At 39.5% G+C, this 27388-nt stretch overlaps 1 protein-coding gene and 1 long non-coding RNA gene across 3 annotated transcripts; one reads left to right on the forward strand and one right to left on the reverse strand.

Annotated features, from left to right (window-relative positions):
- On the forward strand, positions 1 to 27388 carry LOC119491808. The gene is made up of 3 exons (XR_005207660.1): positions 1 to 576; positions 18898 to 19026; positions 26520 to 27388. It is a non-coding gene; the product is annotated as an uncharacterized LOC119491808 (long non-coding RNA).
- On the reverse strand, positions 8068 to 25182 carry scn2b (sodium channel, voltage-gated, type II, beta). Of its 2 annotated transcripts, XR_005207659.1 has the most exons (6): positions 24929 to 25181; positions 14739 to 14899; positions 14414 to 14630; positions 12648 to 12840; positions 9306 to 9374; positions 8068 to 8872 (listed from the first exon to the last, which is right to left on the reverse strand). XR_005207659.1 is itself a non-coding variant. In XM_037776028.1 (5 exons), the coding sequence occupies exons 1-5, from the start codon at positions 25008 to 25010 to the stop codon at positions 8842 to 8844; spliced, it is 684 nt and encodes a 227-aa protein (XP_037631956.1). In that variant the 5' UTR covers positions 25011 to 25182; the 3' UTR covers positions 8068 to 8841. The 2 variants fall into 2 exon arrangements, 1 of the variants encoding a protein (XP_037631956.1); XM_037776028.1 differs by lacking the exon at positions 9306 to 9374 and having other exon boundaries at positions 24929 to 25182.

Consider the following 27388-nt stretch of genomic DNA (forward strand, 5'->3'; position numbering starts at 1 on the left):
AGAGGAGGAGGAGGGGTAGGAGGAGGGGGAGGGAGAGGGGGGAGGGAGTGGAGGATCTGTTTCTGGGACGGCCAAGGCAGCGAAATGCTGCAGTGAAGCCACACAGCTGAGCCGGTCTGAACATAGCTACTGAGCGACACTGAGCTCTCAGCCGGCTTCCTTCCTCCTCTCTCTCTCTCTCTCCATACCTTCATCTTCCCACTTCTTTCACCTCCCACTCTGATTAACCTTCCTCTCACCCCTCACTTCGACCTACTCTATCCCCCCTCCCCCTTCCTCTCCCTATCTCGCTTTCTCTCTTTGCACCAGCCGGTGAGTGAGCAGATTTCAGAAAGCATCCTGAGTGGAGGCGGGCCTCTCTCTACCTCTCCTTTTCATCTGTCCTTCCTCTTTTTCTACACCTTTTCTTCATCCTTTTTGTTGCAGAATGCTTATAACTCTATCTCTGCTTTTTCTTCTTTGCGTCCCTTCCCACTGTTTTTCCTGTCTGTTTTGTCCTCGCGGTTTGTGATCCTGTTTTTATGTCTGTCCGTCCGTCAGTCTGTCAGTCGGTGGGGAACAGGGACCATCAAAAAGGTGAGTCCCGTCTAAAGTTAAGAGCCTGTCTGCAGTACATACCTGAGCAGAACATGCAGCCGGCCTCTTGGAAGGTGGAGATTTTGTGTTGGAGGCTTGCAGTCTTATATGGTCTCATGGTTTGGAGTTAGTTTGAAACTGCTGTGATTTACTTGATGTCGGCAAGACGTTGGCTTGGTGTGGAATAGGTTTAACTACAAAAAAGACTGCAAAGTCTGTGTGCTGGTGTGTGTGTAAGTGTGTGTGCGCAGTGGAACTGCAACTAGAACATTTAAATACACCTATTTAGTATCATACATGTCGTCTTCTAGAAGAAAAGTTTCATATAATCTTCTAATCTGTCAATTTCATTATTGACTTTGTTTTATTTAATAATTACTTCCATGGTTGTTAATTGAATGTGATTATTAATAGGTTGAAAACTACGCAATCTATGGGGGTAGTATAATGAATTTTTTTAATTCTTAATTTCAGCTATTCGTATAGTGCAGCGGCTTAAAAAAAAAGATGCATTACATTTATTTTTTCACTCTGTGCCTCAAATTGTCTGTACAGTGGCCTATTTTACTATAGCACCCAGGTTGTTTTTAAGTGACACACGTTGTAAACTAAGATGATTATCAGTGAAACATTTATTATGCCGTATTTGAACGACAGCACTGCGTGAAAAAAACGCAGACCCCTTCATTCATTGGAATGAGGCCACTGGGCTGACGCAGTGGGGGTGCAAAGGAACTCTGGCAAAAAAAAACCTGCAGGGTCATTTGGAAAAAAAGTTGAACCAGGCTCAACTGTTACCCTAATGCAATGCACCGGCCAATCAAATACATGCAAATGCACAGCTAGTAGATTGCTTCGTTAGGTGAATTGCCTCGCGATTATCGCAATAAGAGATAAAACGATTGTGGCTTCGGTAATTTTTCCAGATTTGTAAAATCCCGTTTAATAGTATTATAAACGGCCTTGCACTGTTTTGGTCTCAACCTTGAAACTCATGGATCAATTACTCAAACGCATGCAGGGCTGTTTTTTGGTCTGGGCTGTAGTTTGTCTCCATAAGCTGAAAATACATAGTGTACATTCACAAAGTCACCTCTGGCTGAATCTCAGTGGAGCAGCTCCAGGCTGTCCTGCCTGATGAGATCAGAGTACTGCTTGGCTTCTCTGGGTTTGAGCCCGGTTACTGCTCACACCAGTCTCACGGAAAGGCGTATAAATAGCATGACATTACAAGGACATTGCGCGTGTCATGAGGATGCATTTTAGGCTTTTTGCGTGTCATTTGCACACCACGCAACAAAACGTCTGCATTTAGATTTAGGCAACAAAACCACTTACTTAGGTTTAGGAAAAACGTCATAGTCGGGCTTAAATTAAGTTTTTAAACGAAGTTTAATACGTACGGAAACCACGTAACATAAGTATGGAAAACACGTCACAAAAAAACACCTCACTAACGTCACTTACATAACATAACACCGGTCTCCTGGTAAAAAGTCCTGTGTTTAGTGCACACATCCACCTCCCTTCCCGCCCGCCATAAGACGTCTTTCTTTTTCTTTTCTTTTTTATTTTTATTCTACATCACTTGCTCTGAGCATAGCATCTTTACATGGATGTGTTTACATTGCAGTCACTTTTAGCAAACTATTTCATCTGTTTACCTTTTAGCTAACTTCTAGCTAACTATTTCAACTGTTTATCCAATACTTTGTTATTTTTTTGCTAGCTTATCTACTTAAACAGTTTATCCATTACTTTTAGCTCATTTTAGCTAACTATTTCAACTCCTTATCCACAGCTTTTTTTTATTCTTGTACCATATTCTTGAATAGTTTCTGAACATCTTTAACAGTTGTAACGACCGTTGGATTTATGCTGTTTACCTTTTGTTATTTTCTCACATACTTGTCGCTGTAGCATCCTAACCCTACCCCTAACCCATCCATTTTTTCTTGTTCTGTAAAGTGTCTTATTTCACCCATAATGCATTGCGCAACAGGCTAAGTCAGTCTTACATTTGTTACTCATAGAGAAGCTTTATGCAGCAGGTAAATTTAAATGTCTACAGCAAGTCTGACTTTAAGTTATACTTCAGACAAAGACTAGGTTTATCTTTATGCAACTGGCCCCAGGTGAGGAACACTGCCCGTAAATCATGTTAAATCACGACCTCTACTTCTCTCCGTCCTTTTGCTCTGACTCACTGTTTTAGATATTAAAGCACTAAGTGTTCTTAAATTTCCTGGTCTGATTTTGACCAGAGCATCAGACAATTCCTCTAATACTCACAGCAATGAAGTGACAACAAGAGTAGCTCTCATGTTTGCTACAACTTTTAAATATCTGCAGTCAACACTTCTTAGTTGAGTCATGGACAGAAGAAAGTCTTCACTGTACGTTAAATGTGCTGATGTGTCTAACGTCCCTTGTTCTGGATAAGAAGAACACCGCAGGTATTGTGGAACACACTTATTAGATTTGTAAAGTGCTTTTAGAGCTTGTTGTAACTGTAGGCTACTGCCTTACATAACTTAACATAAAGTCATTGCCAAATGGGAGGGATTTGTCAGACTAAACAAAAAAACGAAAGAAAGAAGAAGAACAAAGAAAGCTTCAGTGATTACAAACTATTTTGATGTGATTGACATCTTTCTGAATCATATAATAATGTGATAATGCGACCAAGAATCTTCCTGCTAAAGAGACAGGTGTCCAGCCTTACTCTCTATCTCCGTCAGGCTCCGCTGCTCCTTCTCCGTGTCCTCTCGGACCCTCCGCAGGTCGTCCAGCTTCAGGAACTCGCTCTCTCCTGCAGCCTGCAGCCTCAGGTGGCTCTGCTCTGCAAGCTCCGCCTCCAGTCCATTGACACGCCCCTACAGCGCCTGACACAGGCGACCTCTCTGGTGAGGGGCAGAGAGCGGTGGCAACGCGGTAACGCAAATTGGTTTTAACGGCACTTCTTTTACGCATTAATGCAACTTGCAATTTTTAGGTTGTAGTGGGCTCAGAGCTAGAGGGAAGATACTGGCATTATATGAAACTAGAAAACATAAGGAATCCATTGGTACCAACCATGTCATACTAGCTTGTAGTGAAGGAGGCTAAATAACGCTCCAAACTTACGCAAAATTTTGGCGAGGAAAAACTATTATGGCAATTTTCAAAGGGGTCCCTTGACCTCTGACTTCAAGATATGGGAATGAAAATTGGTTCTATAGGTACCCACGAATCTCCCCTTTACAGACATGCCCACTTTATGATAATCACATGGAGTTTTGGGGCAAGTCATAGTCAAGTCAGCACACTGACACACTGACAACTGTTGTTGACGGTTGGGCTTGAGTTTGCCATGTTATGATTTGAGCATATTTTTATGCTAAATGCAGTACCTGTGAGGGTTTCTGGACAATATTTGTCATTGTTTTGTGTTCTTAATTGATTTCCAATAATAAATATATACATAAATTAGCATAAAGCAAATATATTTTCCAACTCCCGTGTTGATAAGAGTATTAAATACTTGACAAATCTCCCTTTAAGGTACATTTTGAACAGATAAAAAATGTGCGATTAATCACGATTAACTATGGACAATCATCTTATTGCACGCCAAATGCCTACATACAATACCTGAGCGGTTGTAGTGTCAAAGACATAGCACATGACTGTGGGGCAGTCAAAACTCTTATATTCTGATATCAGGGTTTGGATCCACCGGTCAGCTGGGCCCCTGCTAGAGACTTGCTGTGGCCTTTTCAGAGTGGATTTGCATGTATCCCCATGTCTTTGTCGGTTTCCTCCCACAGTGCAAAGACATGCTGTGAGTACTCTACAGTAAATCGCCTGTAGCTGTAAATGATTGTCTGTCTGCAGGTGTCAGCCCTGTGATAGACTGGTGGTAGACTGTGGTGCGCTCTGTTTCTTCACCAATGTAAGCTGGGAAAGGCTTGGACAGGATAAGCAGGGTATAATGATAATGGGCAAGAAAGTACAAAAAAACGGTGACATTTTCCTCATCTTTATTTAAAATACATAATGTAATGACAGCTGCTTGTTCAGAGGCAGCACAGTGCAAGCATTAGTTTGGTGTTCACTAACATTTAAAGTGGTACAAGAGCAACTATTCAGGGCAAACTCATGGCCAGAGATGCTTAACAGTGATGCACAATGAGATGTGTCTAGTACATGATACAGTATTAATGTTTTTGTTTGTTTAATTTTTGTTTCTGACTGAGAAATACAGTATATACAATATACAGTAATGTATATGACTTCATATTGCCAACAAAACCTTCCTGGTTAAAAACTGAACTATACATTTGCCCCAAATGTTAATGTGTCATCACCTTATGGGTCGACCACACAAACCCTGCAAGGTAAACTATGCATGATCACACACAGACAGCGGCGTCCCAGTGTGACAGATAGGGCTCTCCCAACCAAAGAACTCTGCACTTATATGCATTTTGCCAACTATTTTAAAAATATCAATAAATCACCTTTTTATTGTTGTTCTTCACAGCATGATTGTGTTAAATGACCATATTGATTACGCAATACATCACCTATAATTATAAAATCATAAATAATAAAATCCATAATTAAGTAATAGGCCTAAATACAGACCTGTACACAGTTTTTTTTTTATAACAATGTCAGAAGCCAAGGACTGGCCAAGCCACCAGATTTGGAAGCACCAACCACTGTCTAACATCTGGAAGACACAGCTAACCAGCAGGAGACATTACAGGCCTAATGCCACAACATAGTTAAAACATTCAGAGATTAACAAAGCTCACGTAATGCAACATGTAAAAGTGGACATTAAATAGTGATCTTATAGTGATAATATATGTTTTTAACATGTAAGGTGCTCCAACCAAAGACATGATCAAATAATTACACTTTTAACCATACAATCACCATGCCATGTTTCCATAACAACAGCTCCACATTCCTATATTAATTTTTATTAAAGTGAGCTTTATATGTTGTCCTCATGTCCATTCTATCTGCATGCTCTCCAATAATTAAACTGATTATAATTGCATTGGCATAAATGTGTTGATGTGCAAAACAATATATATATATATATATATCGTTTTAATTATCACTGTTGAGGTAAAGGAATTACTTTGGAGACTAAGTTATAAAACTTGTATAACTTTATTATATATTAATCCGGTTTAAAATACGCACTAAAATGTGTTTTTATAGAGGTGCAATGGCTCAGTTAAAGTTAAAGTTTTTTTTAAATCTCTATAAAACAGGGCTCCAGTTTGACTCCAGTTGGAGTTAGAATAAAATCACATTTTTATGTGTATGGAAATTGTTTTCAAAATATGAAATATTGAAAGTTGGATTGTTTCTTGATATTTTTACAGGAGGCAGATGAAACTCATCTATGTGCAACTAAATACCTCTGAGACTTCATAAATCAAATGAGCATGCATTTGTTTTTATTATCTGGATTGTATGAAGTTTTATGTGTGTGCAAATAAAATAAAATAGAATAAAAAGGCAAGAAAAAAAAAATATATATATGCATGTATCAATAAAATCCAGGTATTATATTTGATAAATGGCGCCACGTGATTGCTACATAGAATGACTCACATCTCTGTGGTTTCCTGGGAAACTTAACATAACAGAATTAAGTTTCTTACTTTATTATAATATTTCTATTTTTGATATGCACTGTTTGACATTCACTCATGGCAGTATAGTACACTGAACATGCATCCAGTTGCTAAAATCAGTAAGCTCTTCTCTGTCAGTCATGAGAACAATAATCTTACAGTTTAATTTGGATCATTTGGTGTTATTTCTTATATTAATGACTATAAATGACACTCAACTCTTATCTGTGTGTGATATGGGTCATGGTGAGGGTTACTGTATAGCTTTCTCTGTGTGTAATCTTCTGTTTGGGCAATAATTCCTACCATAAATATTAATAATGTTTGACACCAACATGAATTATTCACATTAAATCGTCTCTGATATGTTTTTGACGTTGACAAAGATGCTGTCATGTAGTCAACAATAATTCACTTCACTTTATATATCTCTAACAACATACTTCTTATAGCTTTATTTGTATTGTAGGGAAGAATTCTGAGAGGAGAACTCAACACTGTCGCTGACAATTGTCCCTATGCAGTGTGTGCAAATAATTGCACAATGTATTGCAGTCATAGATATTGTATGTCTTGTATGGCCTAATACTAAGACTCATTTTAACCCTGTAAATAACAGACAGACTGCCTGCTACTAGAACCTCTGTATTCAGGCACACTAACATATCATTCCTCTAGATGGATGCAGACGTTTCTGTCATAGGGGTGGACGGTATAACCAGTAATGACATTCAGTAGAAATATAAAAATTTGGATATGCTGTTCGTATTAGTACTAAATTATTTTAAGTCACAGTATTTAATGTACATTGAACTCACTGCATGTTAATCAGTGCACCAACAGACCAATAAAAACATGAGCCTACCGCTCCCTTTTTACACTAAAACAACACTTTTTGCACACTAACAAAAGTGGATGGAGAAACAAAGACAGAGAGAAGACAGAGGCAGGACCAAACGATTCAAAGATTATTGGAAAACATTTTGCTTAATTGACATTTGTGTGTCATAATAGAAAAATCACAGGTGTAAATAATAACATAATGATGACTGAGTTCCATTTAGGTGCTTCAGTTTCAGAGGATCTGGTATTGTTCATGCTGGCTCACTGAAATCGCTCCCTCGTTCATTCAGTACTCCCTGTAATAGCCATTTGATTGTTTATTCTATCGTGAGTGGTGAGTGAGAGTAAATGGAAACATCAGACACTTATAAATCATCATCATTTTGTGTTACAGAGGTAATGTTACAGCTAGCCTACTGTCATGACTTATTGGGGCACTTGAATAGTACAAAGCCATTGTTAATGTTATTAGTAACACCTGTGCATTTCCTGCTATGATGAGTGAAAATGTGTGCCGTGAAAAAGGTCTACTGAGTCAGCCCGTTCGCCCGAAAAAGGCGTATGAATGACACGATAATGTGCAAGGCATATAGCGTGCAATAAGAACGCCTTTCTTACTTTTGGCGTGTCATTTGTACGGCAATGTAGTCTGTACTTGTATTGACTGCAATGTAAACGCATCCGGGTAAAAATGCTACGCTTAGAGTTAGTGACGTTGAATAAAAAGCAAGAAAAGACTGCTTATGGCAGGCAAGAGGGGAGATGAATGGGTCGAACAAACTCAGGAGACTGGTGTTCGAAACCGGTCTTTGTAAGTTACGTTAGTTAATAACGTTTGCACATGTTTTTTTAGTGATGTTTGTGGTGTGTTTTCCGTATGTTAGTTGTTTCTGTATGTATTTTACTTAGTTTACATACTTATTTTAAGACAAACCATGATGTTTTTCCTAAGCCTAACTCAGTGATTTTGTGGCCTAAACCTAAGTGAGTGGTTTTGTTGCCTAAACTTAACCGCGGACGTTACCGTAGTTTTGTTGCGTGGTGTACAGAAGACATGCGAAAAGCCTAAAATGCGCCATGACAAGCGGAATGTCCTTGTAATGTTGTGCTATTTATACATGTTAGATCGGGTTGTTTGAGCTGAGTACCAGGACTAGATTCTGACGACTATGCAGGGCAATAGTTTTTGCAAGAAAAAGCTCCAAAGGTATGAGGAATGTTTCAGAATGCTCTAAATGTGCATGTTTGTTAAGACACGGGGCCCAATATACAGGCAGTTGACCGACATGGCTTTAAGGCAATGTTGACAGACACTGGATTTGCAGTATCACAACTGCCTCCACAACCACTGTTAATGTTATTAATAGTTCATTAATAATAGATTTAACTTCCCAATAAAATTAGATATTGTGATGCTGTGATATTGTTACTCTCTCCATCTTCAAACTATGCTGTGGTACAAATTTGAGTTCATACCGCCCAGCCCTATCCTGTCCTATAGTGTGTGATGAAAATGACAATAACTATTATGAGATGGACTTCTAATGCCACTGATGTTGACTTGTATAGCTATGAATAAAGTAATATATGTTTAGTAGTTAGGTTGCAGAAAAGTGTTCCCTGACTTATTTCAAGGAAAAAAGACACATCTCACACAGACATATAGAAATACGCACGCACACATAGACACATTCAGTACACATACACACACACACTCACACTCACACACACATGCAGAAGGGATGGAAGTATCAGTTGAAGATGATTCAAGCAGTGGTTACTATAGATCTTCAGGAAGAGGGTGCACATGTCTGAAAGAAAAGAGAGGAACAGAGAATGAACAATATTTTAACCTAAGCTGGTAATATTCTTGGTAGACGCCCCAATAAATAAGATTCTCTAGAGATAAAGCCAGCAGGTAGTGAGATCTGGGGCAAGACACACACAAAGAAACATGCACGCTTGCATACATGCACACACACAGTACTGTATACATACTTATTTTTAACACTTTTGAGGACACTGCACATCCACAGCACAGTCCTCTTTTGACAGAGATCGGACTTCCAAGTTAATTTATTAAGTATAAGTATAGGTTCTGGTTCTGTTTGCTATAGAGCATTTTTGAATTAGTTGTATTTCATATTTTTCTCCATACTGTCCAGGTCAAATTCTATAGCAGACATGGCGTTCATGACAGACAAAAACAACAGTCCAGATTGGCTGATATGAGCAGGTATTTACCAGAGGAGGTGTTGGGTGTTGAGAGATCCACAGGCCGCTGGTTCAATCGGATGACTCAGCTATGGTTGTCTATAGATATAAGTGAAGAGATGCCCAACAAAAGGTTAGCTTCTTATTCAATAGAGGGAGAAGGTTTGAGGTTTGTAATCCAATCATTGGAGAGAAGGAGTTATAGTAGTAAAAGTGCTTAAGCCAGTGGTTCCCAACACATTTTCCTTGAAGCCCCCCCTTACTTGTAAGAAAAGCTGAGCCCCCCCGACGTCATCACCCTAAAATAAATTACAAATCCTCAAATAAAAACCTAAATTTGAATAAAATGATTCAGTGTATTAAATGAGTTAGTAGTTTTTTATTAAATCAACTTTCTTTAATGAATAGAACTTGTCAGTTTGATGCCGTCTTGATGGATTCGCAAAGTGAATGCAGATTCACAATTTGATTTTTTTTGTGACGACAATGACATTTACTATAATGGTGTTAGAGCTGAAATAGAATTTTTGTCATTGTGGTTAAATAAATGTAATTTATGATATTGTTTTATTGCTCGTAGACCGTCCCGTTAATACAGGTGCGGGCCTCCATTTGTGTGCATCAAGCGGGAGAGCAAATAGGTTTTTGACCGTAGTGAAAATGTTGTTTTTGAAAGGCTAAACGCCAACAAATATGGATTGAAGCAGAATATTTTGTTACTAAGTAGCAAAAAAATATATCCTTTTAAGTAGTTTCGTATATATATATATATATAGACCCCAGGTTAGGAACCACTGGCTTAAGCCATAGACACAGTTATGTCTGAGCGGTGTGTCTTTAATTTTGTACAAATAATATTTTGGACAAAAACTGTTGTACATACCAGGACTTGGGTAGATACAACATATGCTGTAAACCTGCACTTTAACACATTTCAAAATAGGCTTAAAACCTGTGTGTTTTCATTACACTGCATCCCAGCATAAAGTGATTTTGGGAATAAGAGTAGATTTGTGTGTTTCGATTTTGAGATATGTACTATTGACTAGTCCAAACTGAAGAAAGATATGAAATTAAGCCTCATGACTCGTGGTCTGGGTTGTAGAATTTAGGCTTTAAGGGCACAAGAATATGGGAGTAAACATGTGCTTGGGTTGAATGAAGGATCACAAAGTGCTTACTGGTATACAACTCTTAATTCAGTAGCATATGTCCATTCCTAGTGGTACGTCGCTGATGACTGTTGGTAAATCGCTGCTGTTCTACTGGCATATGTCATTTAAAAACGACACAACACACTTTCCATTGGCAGAAGCCATTTACAGCAACATTTCGTAGTGCCATACAGTATGCCACTGCTTTGCTGCTGCTGTATGCCACATGAAAATGCGATTTATAGCTAATGTCATAACATACTGGAAGATAACCATGCAACTGTGATTTTTACACTCATAATTTTGTGGTGGCTAAGCTAGCAAGGCAACGAGCATAGCCTGTGGAAATCTGACAAAGTTTGAAAAACAAGCCATATAATTGACTTGTATTTTAAACTTTGTAGTAAGCACATTACAGTGAGTAGCTATGGTGTTCATTCCATTCAATTCAAATGTATTTGTGCCATATCATACAAAAACAGTTCAGAGTGCTTTACATAAAAACAAAACAACAAAAAAGCCGCAAAAATGTGCAAATAAACAGAGATATCATCCATACACAAAGGCAATACTCATAACTACAATTACCACCTTGTGGTTGCATGCCTCCGCCAACCAGTCAAGTTGCAGTTTACATCAATCTCGGTCCAAAATGTCATCACTTCATCATTTTATCTCGTTAGACTTTATTTGTGTGAAATTGTCATAATTAGCATATGAATTCTTGAGTTATGGCGAAAAACGTGTTTTGTGAGGTCACAGTGACCTTGACCTTTGACCACCAAATTATAATCAGGTCATCCTTGAGTCCAAGTGGATGTTTGTACCAAATTATCTCCGGAACAATGTGTTCACGAGAAAGCACCTGACGTACGTACGTCCGTCCGGATGGACAGACAACCGAAAGCATAATGCCTTGACCACGCTACGCTACGTTTAGTTTGGATTTAAAACACAATGTCTAAGACAAACTAACTCTTCCATTCTTAGGTGCATACATTTTGAAAGCCATCTCACAAGACTTAGAAAGTGCTCAGGGCACGTGGAGGACATTTCCACCTTGTGACCTGAGAGACCCGCTGGGGTTACAAACTGGCTGCATGTTTGAGATGTACTGTGGAACTAGACCAGCCAGCGCTTTGTAAACCAAAAGGAGGATTTTGAATTGTATTCTGAAAACAAAAGGTAAACAATGAAGGTTTCTGAGGACTGGAGTTATATGGTCTGATCTTTTTGTCCTGGTTAGAACTCGAGTCCCGGATAAATTGCAATATATGGATTGTTTTGTTTGTAAGAACCATAAACAGAGAATTGCAGAATCTAGCCTGCTCATAACAAATGCATGCACGAGTTTCTCTGAGTCAGTTTGCATATTTATGAGTTGGAAAATGGCAACCTTTGTGACAGACAGACCCACCCAGTTTCTTAGCCTTTCCAGCAGGATCCAATGATCCACAGTGCCATATGGAGAGCTTAGGTCACAGCAGTATTAGGACTGAGTTTTTTTTTTAATTGTCACTATTGGTCCTCATGCCATTAACAACTTTTAAAAGAGCTGTTGTTGTACTATGAAAAGTACTTGAAACCAGACCTGATCTAACCAGTAAATATTATTATACCGTGTCGATGTAACAGTTCTTCTTCTGCAGCTCCGCAGAGAGCCTATGAATATCTTTCTTGAGGTTAGCAACTTTTCTGTTAGAGCGTGTGAGCAGCAGACAGTTTTTTCAGAGGGCATGTTGATAGTGTAAAAAACACAATGCTAAAAATAAGCCGATGCTTGCAGGAAATCCCATCCCGTCCTGTCCTGACCAGGAGACTTATAACTTACGATCTAAGCGGCTGATGGCTAAAATCTTTTACCTAGTTCACACATACAGTATAGGTAAAACAACCGGAATCTAAAAATGTTTGTGTGGCATAAAAATGTGGTTTAAAATTTGATAAAAATTACAATTTATGTGAGAGCTTTTGGCGGACAAACACGACAATTAATGCTTGCTAGCTACAGTTTTTTTTTTTTTCTTTTTTAAAAATTGTTTCATGTAAGAAGTGGTATCTGTCAGTGGGACATCAGTGATGTGTCACTTCAGTGGGATATGCCAGTTCGGCATAATAATTATACAGCAGTGGCACATATTAGTAAGATTCGTCTGTTTGTCAATCAGCTACTTAGCTTACTAACTAAGATTAAGAAGGTTATGGTGAGATATCTTACTTGGTTCCCTCCTCCGCAACACCTTCAGCATCCAGTTTGCCCTCCTCCTCCATCTTCTCCTCTGAAATCAGTTCCTGTTTCCGGTGTCGACGAAGACATTTCAAAACTACCATGGAAAGGATCAGCAGAGCTAATGCTCCGCCTACTGACGCCCCGATCGCCACTGCGATGGTCGAATCCCTCGGAGGGGGCACTGAGTAGAGGAGAGGAGAGGGTTAAATAGTTTCTGGACAAAGGATGGAGACAAGTGCAATGCTGGCTAAAAGCTTTACTGGACTGATTAAACAGAGTGGAAAGAAAGAAAGTGCTGCTGAGTTAGCCTGGGTCATATATGTCTGTGTGTGTGTGTGTGTGTGTGTGGGTGCGAAAGAGATGCTGAGGGAAGTTCAACCTCTTGTTGGTCATTAATAAGTAAAAAGCTGAGTCATCACCAGGAGGTCCTCACACTCCAGGAAACACACACACACACATGCATGCACACGCACGCACACACACGCACACACAGTTTGTTATATATGATTACTGTATGGCATTTATCCTGAAAGAACAGTGGCAGAGAGAGCTCAGTCTACTGTAAAACACAAGCAAATGATGATCACTTTACACAACACATACAGTATATCACAATTAGAAGAAAGGTCATTAATAAGTCCAGATTCTGGGTTCTGTTTGTCAAAATATGGTAATACATTTTGTAAAAGATGCAATGTAAATGTAAAAGATATTCATGAGCTTTCAACTTGTAATGTAGCTGGTCCTGCCAACTTCTTGACCCTCAGTCTGAGGCAAGTGGTATGCATGTCTAATGTAGACCAATAATGGAAAGAACTGGATATATTTGTTTCAAATTACACTGATGAATGGTTTGTTCAAAATGTGCTTTTTCATATTTGTGAAATAATGAATAAGATTATCCCATTTGTGCATGCAACTGATTTTTACTTTCTTTGGTGGAAGTTTCCTGGGCTTGCCTAAGATGAAAAGTGAATTTTTCTGATCATACTATATCTAATATTTGGGCACATGGGACTACTGTTTCTGCAATAGACTCCATTATATTTTAGGAAGAAAAACACAACTCCCATGTGCCCAAATACTAGATATATATAGTATGATAAGAAAACAGCTGTATCTCAGAAAGGAGCACAATCAAGTATTTGGTATCTATGAACTCATAACAAGTTGAATATTAAAGATATGCATGTATATGCAGTGTGAAAAAAGTCATAGGAAAAACATTTAATAAAAACAATGTTAACCTTTTTTTCCCCAAATTTTTCAAAAAATCCTGACTTCGACTATCAATAAAAGAGTGATTTTTCATGTGATCTAAAAATTGAAGTTGTACTGTTAGAATCTTGCCTAAAGTATGTTCGCACCAAATTTCAAGACTTTTGACCGATCAGAAAAATGTTCTGCCATTTTTCCTGATCATACTAAATTATAGTCTTTTGGCACAAATGGGTTAGTGAAACATTGTCATGCTCTTGCAGCTCTACGTAATATCCCTGACAGCAAAATCCAGCCAACACTTGACACAAGGAAAGTTATTTTATAGTAGCACTCTCCCTTGAAAATACACTTCCTGATTTTGGTTTAGCACTGAATAGTGCATGTAGGTTTGGAAGCTGGCGGTGAATTTGAAGGTTTTAATGGATGCAGTTGTGAGCGAAAACAAAATCAGGTAGTGTATCTTTGAGGCAAGGGTTAGGATTTATACACAATACTGTTTGGTATGCTCAGAGGCTGTTGGGTTAGTATCTTACGTTCGGTGACAACATTGAGCGTTATGGCACCTCTTCCGTGGATGCGGTCCGGGGGGTTTATCACATAGCAGTTGTAAATCCCCTCATCCTCGATTTGAACATCTGACAGGGTGATTGACAGGTCATTCTTATCCAGGTTCCCGCCAAACATGACCCTCTCTCCAAACCGGTCCGAACGCAGAGCTATCATTCCTTTTTTCTTATGGTATATCATAAACTATGGAGAAAAAGAGAGAGAGAGAGAGTGTTCATAACAGGCTTTTAAGATGTAGGCACCTGTAGTTGTCGATGTAGTTGTCTTAAGCATAAAGGAGAGACATTTTACCATCTCTTCTGTGTCATTAAGTGATTCTTGGTAGGTCCAGTTCATGACAAACTTGGCAGGGTCCATCTTATAGCAGGAATTAAATGTGCAGGGGATTTTGACAGTTGTTCCATTCAGTGCATTGATGCTATTGGGCACGAGCACATCCATGCTCGAACAACCTGAGAATAAAAACAACAACGGTGTTAATAATGTGTTAATAATGCTAGCACCAACAACTAGGGATGCACCATTACCAAATCGGATATCGGGCCGATACTGAGCTGGATCGGATATAAGTGAGAATGGGGCCAATCTATTCAATTAAATTATATGCTCATATGCTATATACAATATATACTGGTGTTTGAATTCCTGTTCAAGTTTTGACCAATTTGTTGCTGCATTAAAAAAGTTTACACTTGAAATGTAATTCCAGTTCATTTTGAAGATGTATTGCCAAGTTTCTTGTGTACGATTTATCATTTCGATAAATAACAATTCAGTAAATTTATATATGTATATTTATTTGTTACATTTTGTTTTAAAAAGTTAAGAAAGCAATGTTTAGCCTGAAGCCTGATGTTGGCTTACACATAAAATGATCCCAGTCACTTCCACACAGCGAGGCATACAGCTTATGAATTAAACACTGGTATCGGATCAGTACTGAGTATAGGCTGATAATGTAGAAGTAATCCCTTTTAAACTATATAAAAATGTGATAAACAATGATAAAAGTATTAATCCTATAACCCTGTTTTTACTACTGAAACAGCATAAAATCATAGTGCTGCTGTATAGACCCCCAATGCTGTAACTCACAGCTGTAGTGATGTAATGCTTGTAATGAACTCCAAGTCACCTCGCAGCTGCAAGGAGCCCAACACAAGGAATCTGTCTCTGACATAATGGATGTTGGGGAGGCCCCTAGATCATATATATGGTAAAGGGTATATGCTGATTAGTAAGATATTTTGACAGAGACCAGTAGAATTGAAGAATACTAAAATGTATGATGGCAGGATAGGAGGGGTGAATTCTTTGTTCCAAGTATATAAGGTTACGATGTAAAGCCCGCGGACAGTCGTGTCCGGACCGGCTCGGGTTTTGGTTGTGTTTGTGTCTGTTGATATTAAACACAATGAAAACTCTGCTTCTTGCAATATACTTGTACAGCATCAAGTGATTCATTTGAGTAACCTTTGTTGACTTTCTGACACCATTAAAATTGTACATTGAAGAACATTGATCTCAGCTGTTCCTGGCCCAAGGCTTGAGATTTCCAGACTCAATAATACCCAAGGCCCAGGTATCGCTATCGGGACTGAAAAAGTCAGATCGGTGCATCCCTCCCAACAACAATAAAACATATGAGCTGTAAGGATTGAAAGAGTTGATTCAATTGATATAAGGAAGTTAAATCTACCTAACGAAAAGGACATTCAATACACAAAATTTGGTATAGGATGATATTTAATTTTTCAGTTGATATTTGGTTTTTTTCTGGTAAAATCTATATGCTGAAAGTAAATCTGGTTTAAGTAGTTGAACTGAGGTTTCATGTCAAAATGCTCGTTACTAGTCAAAGGTGCTAAAGTCAGCATTATGTTCAGTAAAACAAGCCCACATGGATGATTTGTTGTACACTGTAGTTATCATCACGGTTACCGTGTTTAACCGTAAAATAAACAGAGAATTTTCGTAGAACACTGAACAAGAAAGTGCAACTCAGCAGTTTCAACTTGCCAGTATGTAGTGAGGAGTGTTTATTCCATGCAACTGCTGACTCTTCTTCTGCACTCCATCTGGAGAGCGCTGTCTTTCAGGCAGACAGTGATTTGATGTGAATTCCTCAACTCACAGACCAGATTTAAATGTGAGGAAATGTGTCCCGCAAAGCGATTGTAGATCAAGCAATATGCCTGCTATATTAACAATTCCAGTGAAGTCTGTTAAAGAGCATAGAGAGCGCACAGAAAGTGGTGTCTCCCAACATGTTTGTTTGATCCATTTAAGTCTACAGCATAAGTCTCTACAGTACATCATAGATGTATTTACTATACATATTGCATTTTCTGTTGACAGAGCAAAGCAGGCTTCCACAATAACTCCACTATTTTTTGCTGAGGCATTATTTCAGTTATCTATTGCTGCTGCAGATGGTGACATCCATGTGGAAACAGGAATCTCAGCTTTAAAGTTGTTATTTGTTTTTATTTCCCCTCAGAGAGTGCTCCAGGGATGACGTATTTTTGTAGACCAACTAGGAACTTAGCATCGCCCTGGTTCCCTAGACAAAAAGACAATGGGATTTTTCCATTGGGTTTTGGGAGTATTGCAGAAAATAAGCTCTGTGGCAAACAAACGTTTAGGATATTTACACGTTTTGTTCAGCAAGATAATCTCCACAAATAAACACCACTTTTATGATTTTTGAAGTGTAAATGCAGAAGTAAAAAAGCTAACGTTAGGCTATAAACAAACTGCAGCACGGTATACACAATGAGGCTTTTTTTTCTTGATTGGATGTTTAATGTATTGTGTGAAGTGCATTCAGAGTTATTCCAGTCATTGCAGTTGAGTAAGTTATCAGGAGGGATGGCAGAACAGCATAATGTATGGAACACTTAAAGACAACGAAAACCTTTTTTTTTGACTATCATGATCATGATACTTGTACAGTAGTATCTAGAAACTATATTATATACATGCTCAGACTGCTCCACTAAGACGCTTTAGGAAGTGTCTTGAATCTAATATTCTAAAATGAAAGTCAAAAGCATATAACTGCACATAAATGTAGCTCAAAATGAAATTAAAGTATCGTTTAGTATCCTCAAGTTTCCTCCTCCCTCCTAACATTACATCCCAGCATGGGCTTCCACTCCCCAGACAGAATCTGTGCTTCTCTCTCTCTCAGTATGTGTGTGTTTGTGTGTTTGTGTGTGTGAGAGTGAGTGTGTGTGTGCGTGCCTGTGTGAAGGGACTCTGCACCATTCTTTCCTCTGCAGTCGGGTGTTTCTGGCACCCTTCCCACTGCTGCTGCACCACTCCACAGGCCTGCCTCTCTGCACCACACACTCACACACATGCACTTTCTACATTTCCCACCCATCGTCCGTATGTATAATTTACTTACACACGCACACACAAACACATTCTCTCTCTTCCTAATACACACACACACACACACACACACACACTTGTCACGCATGCACACACACAACCTCCTACAAGGTGTGCATTGTCAGCAGTGAGCTAAGCATGCAAGCTGTGCTATGTCAATGTCATCCCTGCATACTGACCCATGTGTACACACAGCTAGCACATTCACGGACACACACACACACACACACACACACACACGTAGGCACTGCGTACATGTATGTGCCTGCTGCTACAAATCGTACGCAGATACTCGGTGTGAGAAATCCAGTTTGATACAGGCTCCTGCTGACTCAGCAGTCCCGTGGCTAGTAAGAAAAAGGCAGATGCAGAGACAGAGAGAGAATCTAGCTACCAGATGAAATACTGCAGTGGAGCAGCCTCATGCGACTCCTCCCTCCCTTCCTCCCTCCCGCCCCTCCTTTCCTTCCTCTCCCATCTTCTACCACCTCTTTCTTACTACCTCATCTGTCCGACCCCACAACTATGTACCCTCAAAATTACAGCTTTTCTGTTTCTCTCCATCTTCACTTTCCAGTACTCCCTCACTGCATTCTCTCTCTTCTGTTTACCTCCATTGTTCCCTCCTCACAAGGTCAATGCAGGAAAAAGGTAAAACGTAGGTAGATCTGTTACATCATCTTTCCTGTGTACTCCTCTTTCCTCTTATCCAACTTCTATGTTACCACCTTTTCATTAGGTTGTATACGTATGACCATAGACCTATTTACAGCAGAATTCAATAGAGGGGAAAGCCTGTCTGCCTGCCTAATTGAGAGGTAAAAGTACAGATGGTACTGCCATTTGTTACCTGTTTCTGGTATGAAAACCTCTTAAAGAATGTACTATATTTCCACAAAAATAGTAATGACAACCTCACAGTGATCCAATTTGTATTTGAAAAGAAAAGAAGGATAAAAGCTATGGCTAGCTGAGGGTCAGAGAGGCACCACAACTTATCTGAGCAGGAAGGATGGAAAGTTTCACTAACAGTGAATTTTGTCTTTTTCAGGACTAGCCTAAACTCTCCCGCCTCCAGATCTCAATCCAATAAGGCATCTGTGGGATGGCATGGACGAAGCTTTTCAGAGTTGAAATCCGCTGAGGACCAACTTGACAAAACCACAGACATCCTTTGAAGGTCTCTTCTAAAAGTGATTTAAAGCTGCTTTAAGGGCACAAAGGGCGGTGGTTAAGTATTTAGGGCGCTTTCACAAGACAACATTCAGTCCGTTTTAAACAAACTGTGGTGAGGTTCGTTTGGGCGTTTGTGAACGCAGTAATCGCATTCTTGTGCGGACCAGAATAACTTGTGCGAGACCGTTTCCGAGAGGTGGTCTCGGACCGTTCCAAGCGAACCGAAACGTAGGCTGCCTGTGCGGGCATTTGTGGACACAGGTAAACAACAGGTTAACATGATCGGGAGAGGACTGACTTGGACTTCTGTTGAAGTCTGATGTTTGCTTGACATCTGGGCCGAAGAGAACATACAGAATATGATCAATAAAGTCCGCAAAAATAGCAATGTTTATGACTTTCATGATGATCATTTACTAGGACTGAGTTGTACAATCCCTAAAAGTAGCACCACTAACGTGTTTTGGTGTTGAAGGTGGTTGTGACTAGATTTAAGGTATAAGAGGTGCTGGTCCCGAGTGGTTTGATGGAGTAAATGCTGGTCTTGAGTGTGTTGACACTTTAGGGTTATCAACTGCACCTTCCTTTTTGAAAGTTTTTTCAATAGGAGCCAACTCTCTATATGCAACACTATAGCGTCCTTCAGATTGTTGCCCAAGTTGGGTCTCTTTGTCTTTAGCTAAAGCCAGTGGCTGCTGCTTTCGGCAGCTTCAGTGAGAGCCCCGATACTTTTTTAGGCGGATCTGGCCTCTGATCCCCATCTCCTTAGGGTTCACCACAAAGCCTCAACAAAGCACTTTAACTGGGAGCACTTGTAAATTCCTCAGGGCAATATTGGCTTAAAAGTGATGGCATCACAAGATGATCAGATCTGATCCCACATAGATTGGTTGCTGGTAAAAACAATTATTCAATTCCAAGCTGCGGTTAGTGAGGCCAGACATTATTTGTTACTCGCTTGGTTTCCACTTCTGCTTGGCATTGGCACACTTGCTTGTGTGAGATAAGTGTTACAAATTGACCATTTGGTATTTTGAAGACGGCAGTAGGCGATGGATCAGTGTCGCTCAGCCAGCACGGAGCAGTTTTTGGGTCAAGTGTTACCATTTTTTATGCTTTTGCCTCCCAACACTAAAGGGACATTGGTGTCACTATACAACTACTTAATTGTGTGTAGGATTTAGCAACATCTAGCAACATCTAGCGGTGAGGTTGCAGATTGAAACTTATCCAGTGTGCCAAGCGTGTAGAAGAACTACGGTGGCCGACGCAAAAACGCGAACAGCCCTATCTAGGGACAGTTGTTGTAAGAGTAGCGTAGGTCATTTATAGAGTGTGTGTGTGTACGTGGGAAGTGAGTGGAGAAGCAAGAGAGAGAGAGCGGCGGCGAATGTTTGTGAGCGAAACGGGGAGCTAATGGAGCAGAAAAAAATAGTTAGTTTAGCTTAGAGAATATTAAGTGAATGTACAGTGGAGGTTGCAGTCTGTGCAGGAATAAATGCTTCAGCTCCTCAAGTACAACAAAGGTTTCCCGTGTCTTGTTTCCCGGCGGCTGACGGAGTGACGCTCCGGAGCGAGTAACGTTATCGACTCCAGCCCAAGCAGGAAAAGTTAACACAGTGGTTTGTCCATTCTGGGCTACTGTAGAAACATGGCGACCGGCTCCGTGGAGAAGACCCGCTCCGTATGTAGATATAAACGGCTCATTCTAAGGTGACAAAGACACAACAATTCTTATTTTCAGGTGATTATACACTAAAGAAAACATACTTATTAATATTCCATTTCTGCCAATAGATCCCCCTAAATGTTACACAATGGCCCTTTAAGTTTTGATCATTTGTGTTCTGTACCGCAGGACTCAGCTCTATAGTGACCCCTGCGTTGGAAAAAGTAACACTGCATCCTGCACACCGCAGCACTCTACGCTCAGGTGTCAGCAGTCAATGCAGCTCACAACAAACATATAACAGCAAGCTCTGGAGAGTCATGTGGAACAGAAAAGCTTTTGTCTGATTATGTCATGACTAGACAGGGATAGCAATCAGAACCCTATAAAGTAATAAACAGAAAGCCTGCTGCATCTTTGTGTGATAATATCAGCACAGACAGGAACATATTATCCAATATATTGACCTTATCTCACTGCAGCGTTGCAGGCATAGGAAGTGCACAAGCCCATATACTCTACCATTAAATCCCATACATGGAAAATATTGACCGGATGGAGATAAGAGTTGAAAGCTACTTTCTATTCCTCATCCTCCTCTCCCCTCCTCCACTCTTTCACTCTTATGTATTATCGACAGTCACGTCCACTTATAATCGAGTCGCAAAGTCTGGCTGCTTTAAGATACAGTATGCTGGAACTTTACAGGGTTTGAATGGAGTCTACAGCAGATGTACACAAAAACACAGAAACATGCAAGTACACAGACTGACAATGTTTTGGATGGTGGTGGTGTTAAGCATTAGTCTCATGTTTTAGATGAGTTAAATTTCAGTTCACTGTTCAAACTAATTTACAGCTTCTGGACTGGAATCTGAAGAGAGACACTGGCTCAATCTTAACATCTTGTAAATAAACATCAGCAGCCGTCCTACACTTTCAAATGTTCTTTCTAAATGTATTTATTGAACTCATTTTAGTTTTATCCTGCATTAGAAACATTGATGAAGCTTTTAATACTGTGTTGCAAAGATGCCATGGGATAGCCTTCATTCTTATACAGTAGGACCGCACAAAAACAAACTGATTCAATACAGGAAAAGTATAAAAGTGAAGGTAAATTAAGGGTTTATTGTAATATAAATGGTACAAGGGCATTCAATTTTATGTAACTTTTTTTTTACTTTTATCAACAACCAAGGACTTGCTACATTGTCAGGTGTTTGGCAACGCTTGTTGGATGTCACGATGCAAAATCAGGATTTCCTTTTGTAAAATCTTGCGATGTCAGTTGCTCCACAGGGTATCTTAAGAATTTTACTTCATAATTAATTGTAGGCTATGACATAATTGTAGGATCTATGTCACTTGGATAACAATGTTTCAAGGATAAAATTACACTTTGTCTATTAATAATAAATGATGTCATGATGACTGTGACAAACACGGAGTCATAAAATGTTAAAATGTTTCATGCAAAAATAATTATTCAGAACCAAAACAAAGCTAATATTCATTAATATATCATTGGTAAAGGATGGCAGTTTAATGGAAAATGAGGTCTCCTAAATGCAAAACTATGTTTTGTGACAGCATGGGAAGTGTTTTTTTTAATTTCTTTTATTTTCATTTGATTTTTAAAGGCTCTGCTGGGGGATTTCCTGTTTATTAGACAGGCACTTTACATTTACAAGGCTACCGTTTGTAGCAGTTATCATTTAGGAATTTTGTTTTTGCGTAGAAAACAAAACACATTGCTGCTACATTAAAGTTTTAACTGAATTGTGGTAATTTGATGCTTCTGTACTGAAGTCCATACCAGTGCATTAACAGAAGATGCCTTTTCTTTTTGGTGTGCTGCTGCCCTCTAGTGCCTCTCTACAGGAACTGCAGCTGAATAAAGGTAAAACACTAATGGGCAGAAAGAATATTGGTGGGAAACTGCAGCAGTTTCAGAAGTCCAATACTGACAAGCTTGTCGTTAGCCTAGACTACAGTCGGTGTTCTTCTGAAAGGCAGCACACGACAATTGTAAAAATAGCTGTATAACTATAAAACAGCATTACTGAGTGACAAATGTGAGTGTTTACGGGAAAGGAGTCAACATAATATGCTTGATCAGTGGGTAAAACGTTTCTTTTGCAGCACTTCCTTTACTAAACTTAGTTGTTTTCATGGGCGAGCTCAGGGTGTGCTACCACATCTGGCACTCAGCACATGAAGCACCTAACGTGTCTAAACTGTGGATATACATGGTTTAGATATCTGAGAATGTAACGCAATTTAGTTTTTGATTCGTGGGGGTATTTCAAAGTCATAGGCCTGTGTAAGATGTATTTTATGCAATATTTTCATGTGGACAATTAAAACGCAAAGTAAAAAAAGTAGCAGAGTATTAAAGAGGAATGCAGTAATCTTTCATTTTTCCTTTAGCATAGCCTGCATCCATCTCCATGCAACACGCTCCCCAGCAGCAGGAAACTTTTGGGTATCTACTTTCAGTTGGCATAGGTGAAACAGCAAAAGGGTGCTGACACCATCCAAAAATACACTCGGGTGAGTTCCCCCCATGTAATTTCCAAACCACTGAAGTGCAACATTTGATGAGACGAGAAGACAAAAGGACAATTTGAAGACAAAATTCAGCTCTGTTGTCCCTCGGGATTTCCTCACTCTCACTCAAACATTTCAGAATTGTTTTAAAGTGACAAGGAAATGATGAAATTGGATGAAAACAAGATTTTTTAAATATGAATGCCATTCCCTCCATTATTTTTACTTTATGGAAAAAACTATCTACAGTGACTCGTTGTGTAAATAAACATTCAACCAATAACTACTCATTCAGATGACAATTCTACCCCTTCCCTCTACCATAAAAGAACTATCTTCCTCATAGGGCTGGGCGATATGGCCAAAATCCTCTATCACAATATAGGTCATTTCATATCTCGGTAATGATGATGAGTCTATATGAAAATAACCACATGGTAAAGCCTATTTTGTGTGAATTAAATACTTGACAAATGAAAATTTTAAGAACTTGCGTGCAAAATGAACATTTTTTAATTAAATTATAAGATTATATCGCAATAAAAACGATATGGAAAAATATATATACAATAGACATTTTTATATCTTTTTGATGATATATATCGTCATATTGCCCAGCCCTACTTCCTCTCCTTAACTGATATATATATACCATTAAAACCACTGAATGATTTCTCCCTGCATGATGACCCCATGACCTCACATCCTGTGTCCTGCACGGGCTCATAAAACCTGGCCTTGGCTTGGATTTGTTGAGTTTTACTACAGTGGGCTACACATTGCACGTTGTATACATTTATCCCTGACAAGAAGCGGCTTTACTGTTGCATTCAATATTGCCTAAGTAAGCAGCAGTAAGGGGAGCATGTTATACAAGCTCAACCACAACACTGGCTTGTGGAATACAGGATGAAGTTCTGTTTGCAAACCTGCTTTTATCTGATCATCCTCACTTTGGAGTGATGATGCTGTGGGTGTGAACACACCAGTGTGGAAGCGTGTTTTGATCTGGTAGCTTTTGATCTGTAAATTATCATGAACCGGTTTGGGTTGGATATCCTACTGTTCCTACATCAGTGTGTTCATATAAATCACATAGATGACTCCATGAGCAGGTTTATTATATGTCTGCTACTCAAAACAAGGCCTAAAAATATAAACAGCACATTGATAGCACCTTATTATATTATAAGACCTATTTCTGTCCATCACTCACAACACTGAGCCCTATGTAGCCTTCTGTGTGAGCCAATATTTATTTATATATAGTGCATCATAATCCTGTTTAGAGGCTGTGGTGCACCAGGGCACTCATTTAGCTGCCAACAAGAGGATAAACAGAGAGACTGTTTGGGGGAAATATGTCATTACAGAAGCACCACAACTGATCCTAAATCAGTTTAGCTAAAAGCCACTAAGACCTGGTTTTTAATGGCTGGCTTTTGTCAAACTGGGTAAATACTGGGATGACAATTAAACGACATTATCTCACATTACACCCATTATCTCCCTCTCTCTCTGCACACACACACACACACACACACACAGTGGGATAATAAAAGGCCTACAGATGGAGCGGTTTTGCGCGCGCTCTCATCATCATCATCCCATCGGAACTGTTGATCCGCGTTGATCAATGTATCAGAGCATCGATCGGTTTGGCTGGTTTTGTTTGTTTTCTTACCGGAGAGCGAGAGCAGCAGCAGCAGCAGCGCCGCGCTCACCAGCTGAACACCAGAGCTCCTCTGCTGCACGGGGGAAGACATGTTCTCTCCTTCTTATTATTAAAAAAAAACGATGCTTTTAATGTCTAGAAAAAAATATCAATTCGTTAAAAAAAAAGCAAGCAGTAATGATCTAGTTAAAATGCTAAAAAACAGTATCTTTGTGGTTTTTAGAGGCAGGACATGGCTGGCAGTGTCTGTAGCCTTATGATGGTTGATCTCATGGTTGTCGGTGGAGGAGGGAGGGAGGGAGGGCAGGAAGAGCAGAAAAATAAAATGGAGGATCACATATAGGTTGTAAATAAATGATGTTGTAATCAATAATAAATATACTAAAAGGGCACCACATGAGCTGAAAAAGAGGAATATACAGATAAATTAAAAACAGATGTATTGGACACGTCATTGTGACCATGGGGCTACGTTCCAAATCACTTTTCTTTTTAATTTTAATTCATACTGTAGCCAAAGAACGTCTATTGCCGAGAAGTGGAAGTAAAATAGTTTGTTCCATTGCAACGTCAGCGCCCAGCAGCGAAAACTACGCTCCCGCTATTTTGGACTGAAAGCGACTACCGGACACACTAGTAAAACGTCCGCTTAAAAAGTGCTGTACAAAACAAAATTATTTCTGTTCTGTCGTCAAATTCAACCGAAATGGCCTGTGTTGAGCAATGAAACATTCTAGACATAAAGACAATGGAGTAGAAGCGCTGCTGGGTCTCTGTGGTAATCAGATACAGGTGCTCTTCAGGATCCTTCAGGTGTATTGGGCTCATTCTTGTGAAGGGCTCATTGCATGGGTGGCAAAAAGTACAAAATGCAAGTCTCCCTCAAAAATAATCCAAGGCACACTGTAGTGTTTGAACAAAATTTGACATGGCAATAATTGTTTAAAATGACCAATGCGTTGCGACCAACATAGATATTCATCAGGGTCACCTGTATTATAGGTATAATAAGCCTTTTACAGTCCAAAATGGCAGCCGTATGAAAAAAACCCAGAGTTTCATCTCGTTGCTTCTATACGCTTCGCTGTATCTGCCCTTACAAAGTCCATACTGTTGCATGCAGCATACATACAAGTTTAGTTTAGATTATATGAGAAGGGATAATGCATTTTAATAAATACACGTGGTATAAAAAAATGCAAGAATCAGCCAAAAGGCTATTTTTCATCTGTTGTCCCTGATAGGGACATAAACTACTACTTCGTCACAACATTGCGCCTTGAACTTTGACCCTTCTTGCTCATATCTGCTGTGCAGAGGATTGTGGGTCAGAATACCCAGAAAAGCATGCTGGCTTACATACTGCAAAAGACGATCAGATGCTGTAGGACATCTTGATATTTTTGGCATACTGCATTTGACATACTATGTATCGGGACATACTACATTTTTTATTTCTGGCATACTAAATAGTATGGTACTATAGGTATTGGAATGCACAGCATGTTGTACAGTAACATCTTTATACCGAGATCTAACATCTGTATGTTACTATATCTGCACATAAGCATCTGGAAAATAATGTCTGTACTCTGTATAGGGTCAGTCGAAGAGGTCGCGGCGTGAGGTGCTACTGAGGTGCTACTGAGGTGCTACTGAGGTGCTACAGGCTGCAGCTGGACCAGATTACATAAGGATGAGGAAGCCTGACTCAGAGGAACCAGGCTGCCGTGCAGACAAACAAACAATTAAGCAGAGACCATCCCCAACCTCCCTCCTTTAATCCATTCCTGCATCCATCCTTCCTGGGTGGGAGGCAGAAGGAGAGGATACTGGGAAATAAAAGAAGCAAACACTAACTGGTAGTAGCAGGTTTCACCTTACCATCCGTCTTTTCATTTACACTTACTGCAGGCAAAGAGGGTGTGATGTAGGGAGGTAAAGAGAGAGAGGGGCTGGAGGGAAACAGGGTATATAAGAGAAGAATCAATAATTCCTCAGAGCAGACGGATAATCTCATTTTTCCAGAAAGAAATGTGTGATGTTGTTGTAGAAGAAAGAGGAGAGGAGAATTAGAGAAAATGAGGAGTGAGAGAAGGAGGATGTTATGCTAAGACAGGAAGAGAGGGAAAGTAAGAGGCACTTATAGAAAAGTGGTTTGAAAGCATTACACCATTAGGAGTAGAAAGGAGGCAGAGCAAGACGGTGGGCTGATTGCCAGTCTGTGGTTAGCATAACAACACTGCTGACTATGATAAGAAAAAACTTCCAAATTCACTGTCGAAGTAGATGCTTTCCATATCAAGCCATAAACATAGTCCACTAGGCCTATAGACTCGGTCAGACAGTAGCTTAAACATGCATTCGGTACATTTACATGCTTAAAGGAATAGTTTGTGTGTTTTGAAGTGGGGTTATACAGTATGAGGTACTTATCCATGGTAGGTGTATTACTGACAGAAGATGTCG

The sequence above is a fragment of the Sebastes umbrosus genome, chromosome 7 (genome assembly GCF_015220745.1).
Source record: "Sebastes umbrosus isolate fSebUmb1 chromosome 7, fSebUmb1.pri, whole genome shotgun sequence".
NCBI classification, from domain to species: Eukaryota; Metazoa; Chordata; class Actinopteri; order Perciformes; family Sebastidae; genus Sebastes; species Sebastes umbrosus.

Excerpts from the sequence above, each read along its gene's own strand:
- scn2b (XM_037776028.1), bottom strand. The coding sequence starts at position 25,010 with ATGTCTTCCCCCGTGCAGCAGAGGAGCTCTGGTGTTCAGCTGGTGAGC. Across the intron at positions 14,900-24,928 it reads GCTGCTGCTCTCGCTCTCCG|GTTGTTCGAGCATGGATGTG; the intron begins GTAAGAAAACAA and ends TTTTATTCTCAG. Across the intron at positions 12,841-14,413 it reads GCTCAATGTTGTCACCGAAC|TGCCCCCTCCGAGGGATTCG; the intron begins GTAAGATACTAA and ends TCCTCTACTCAG.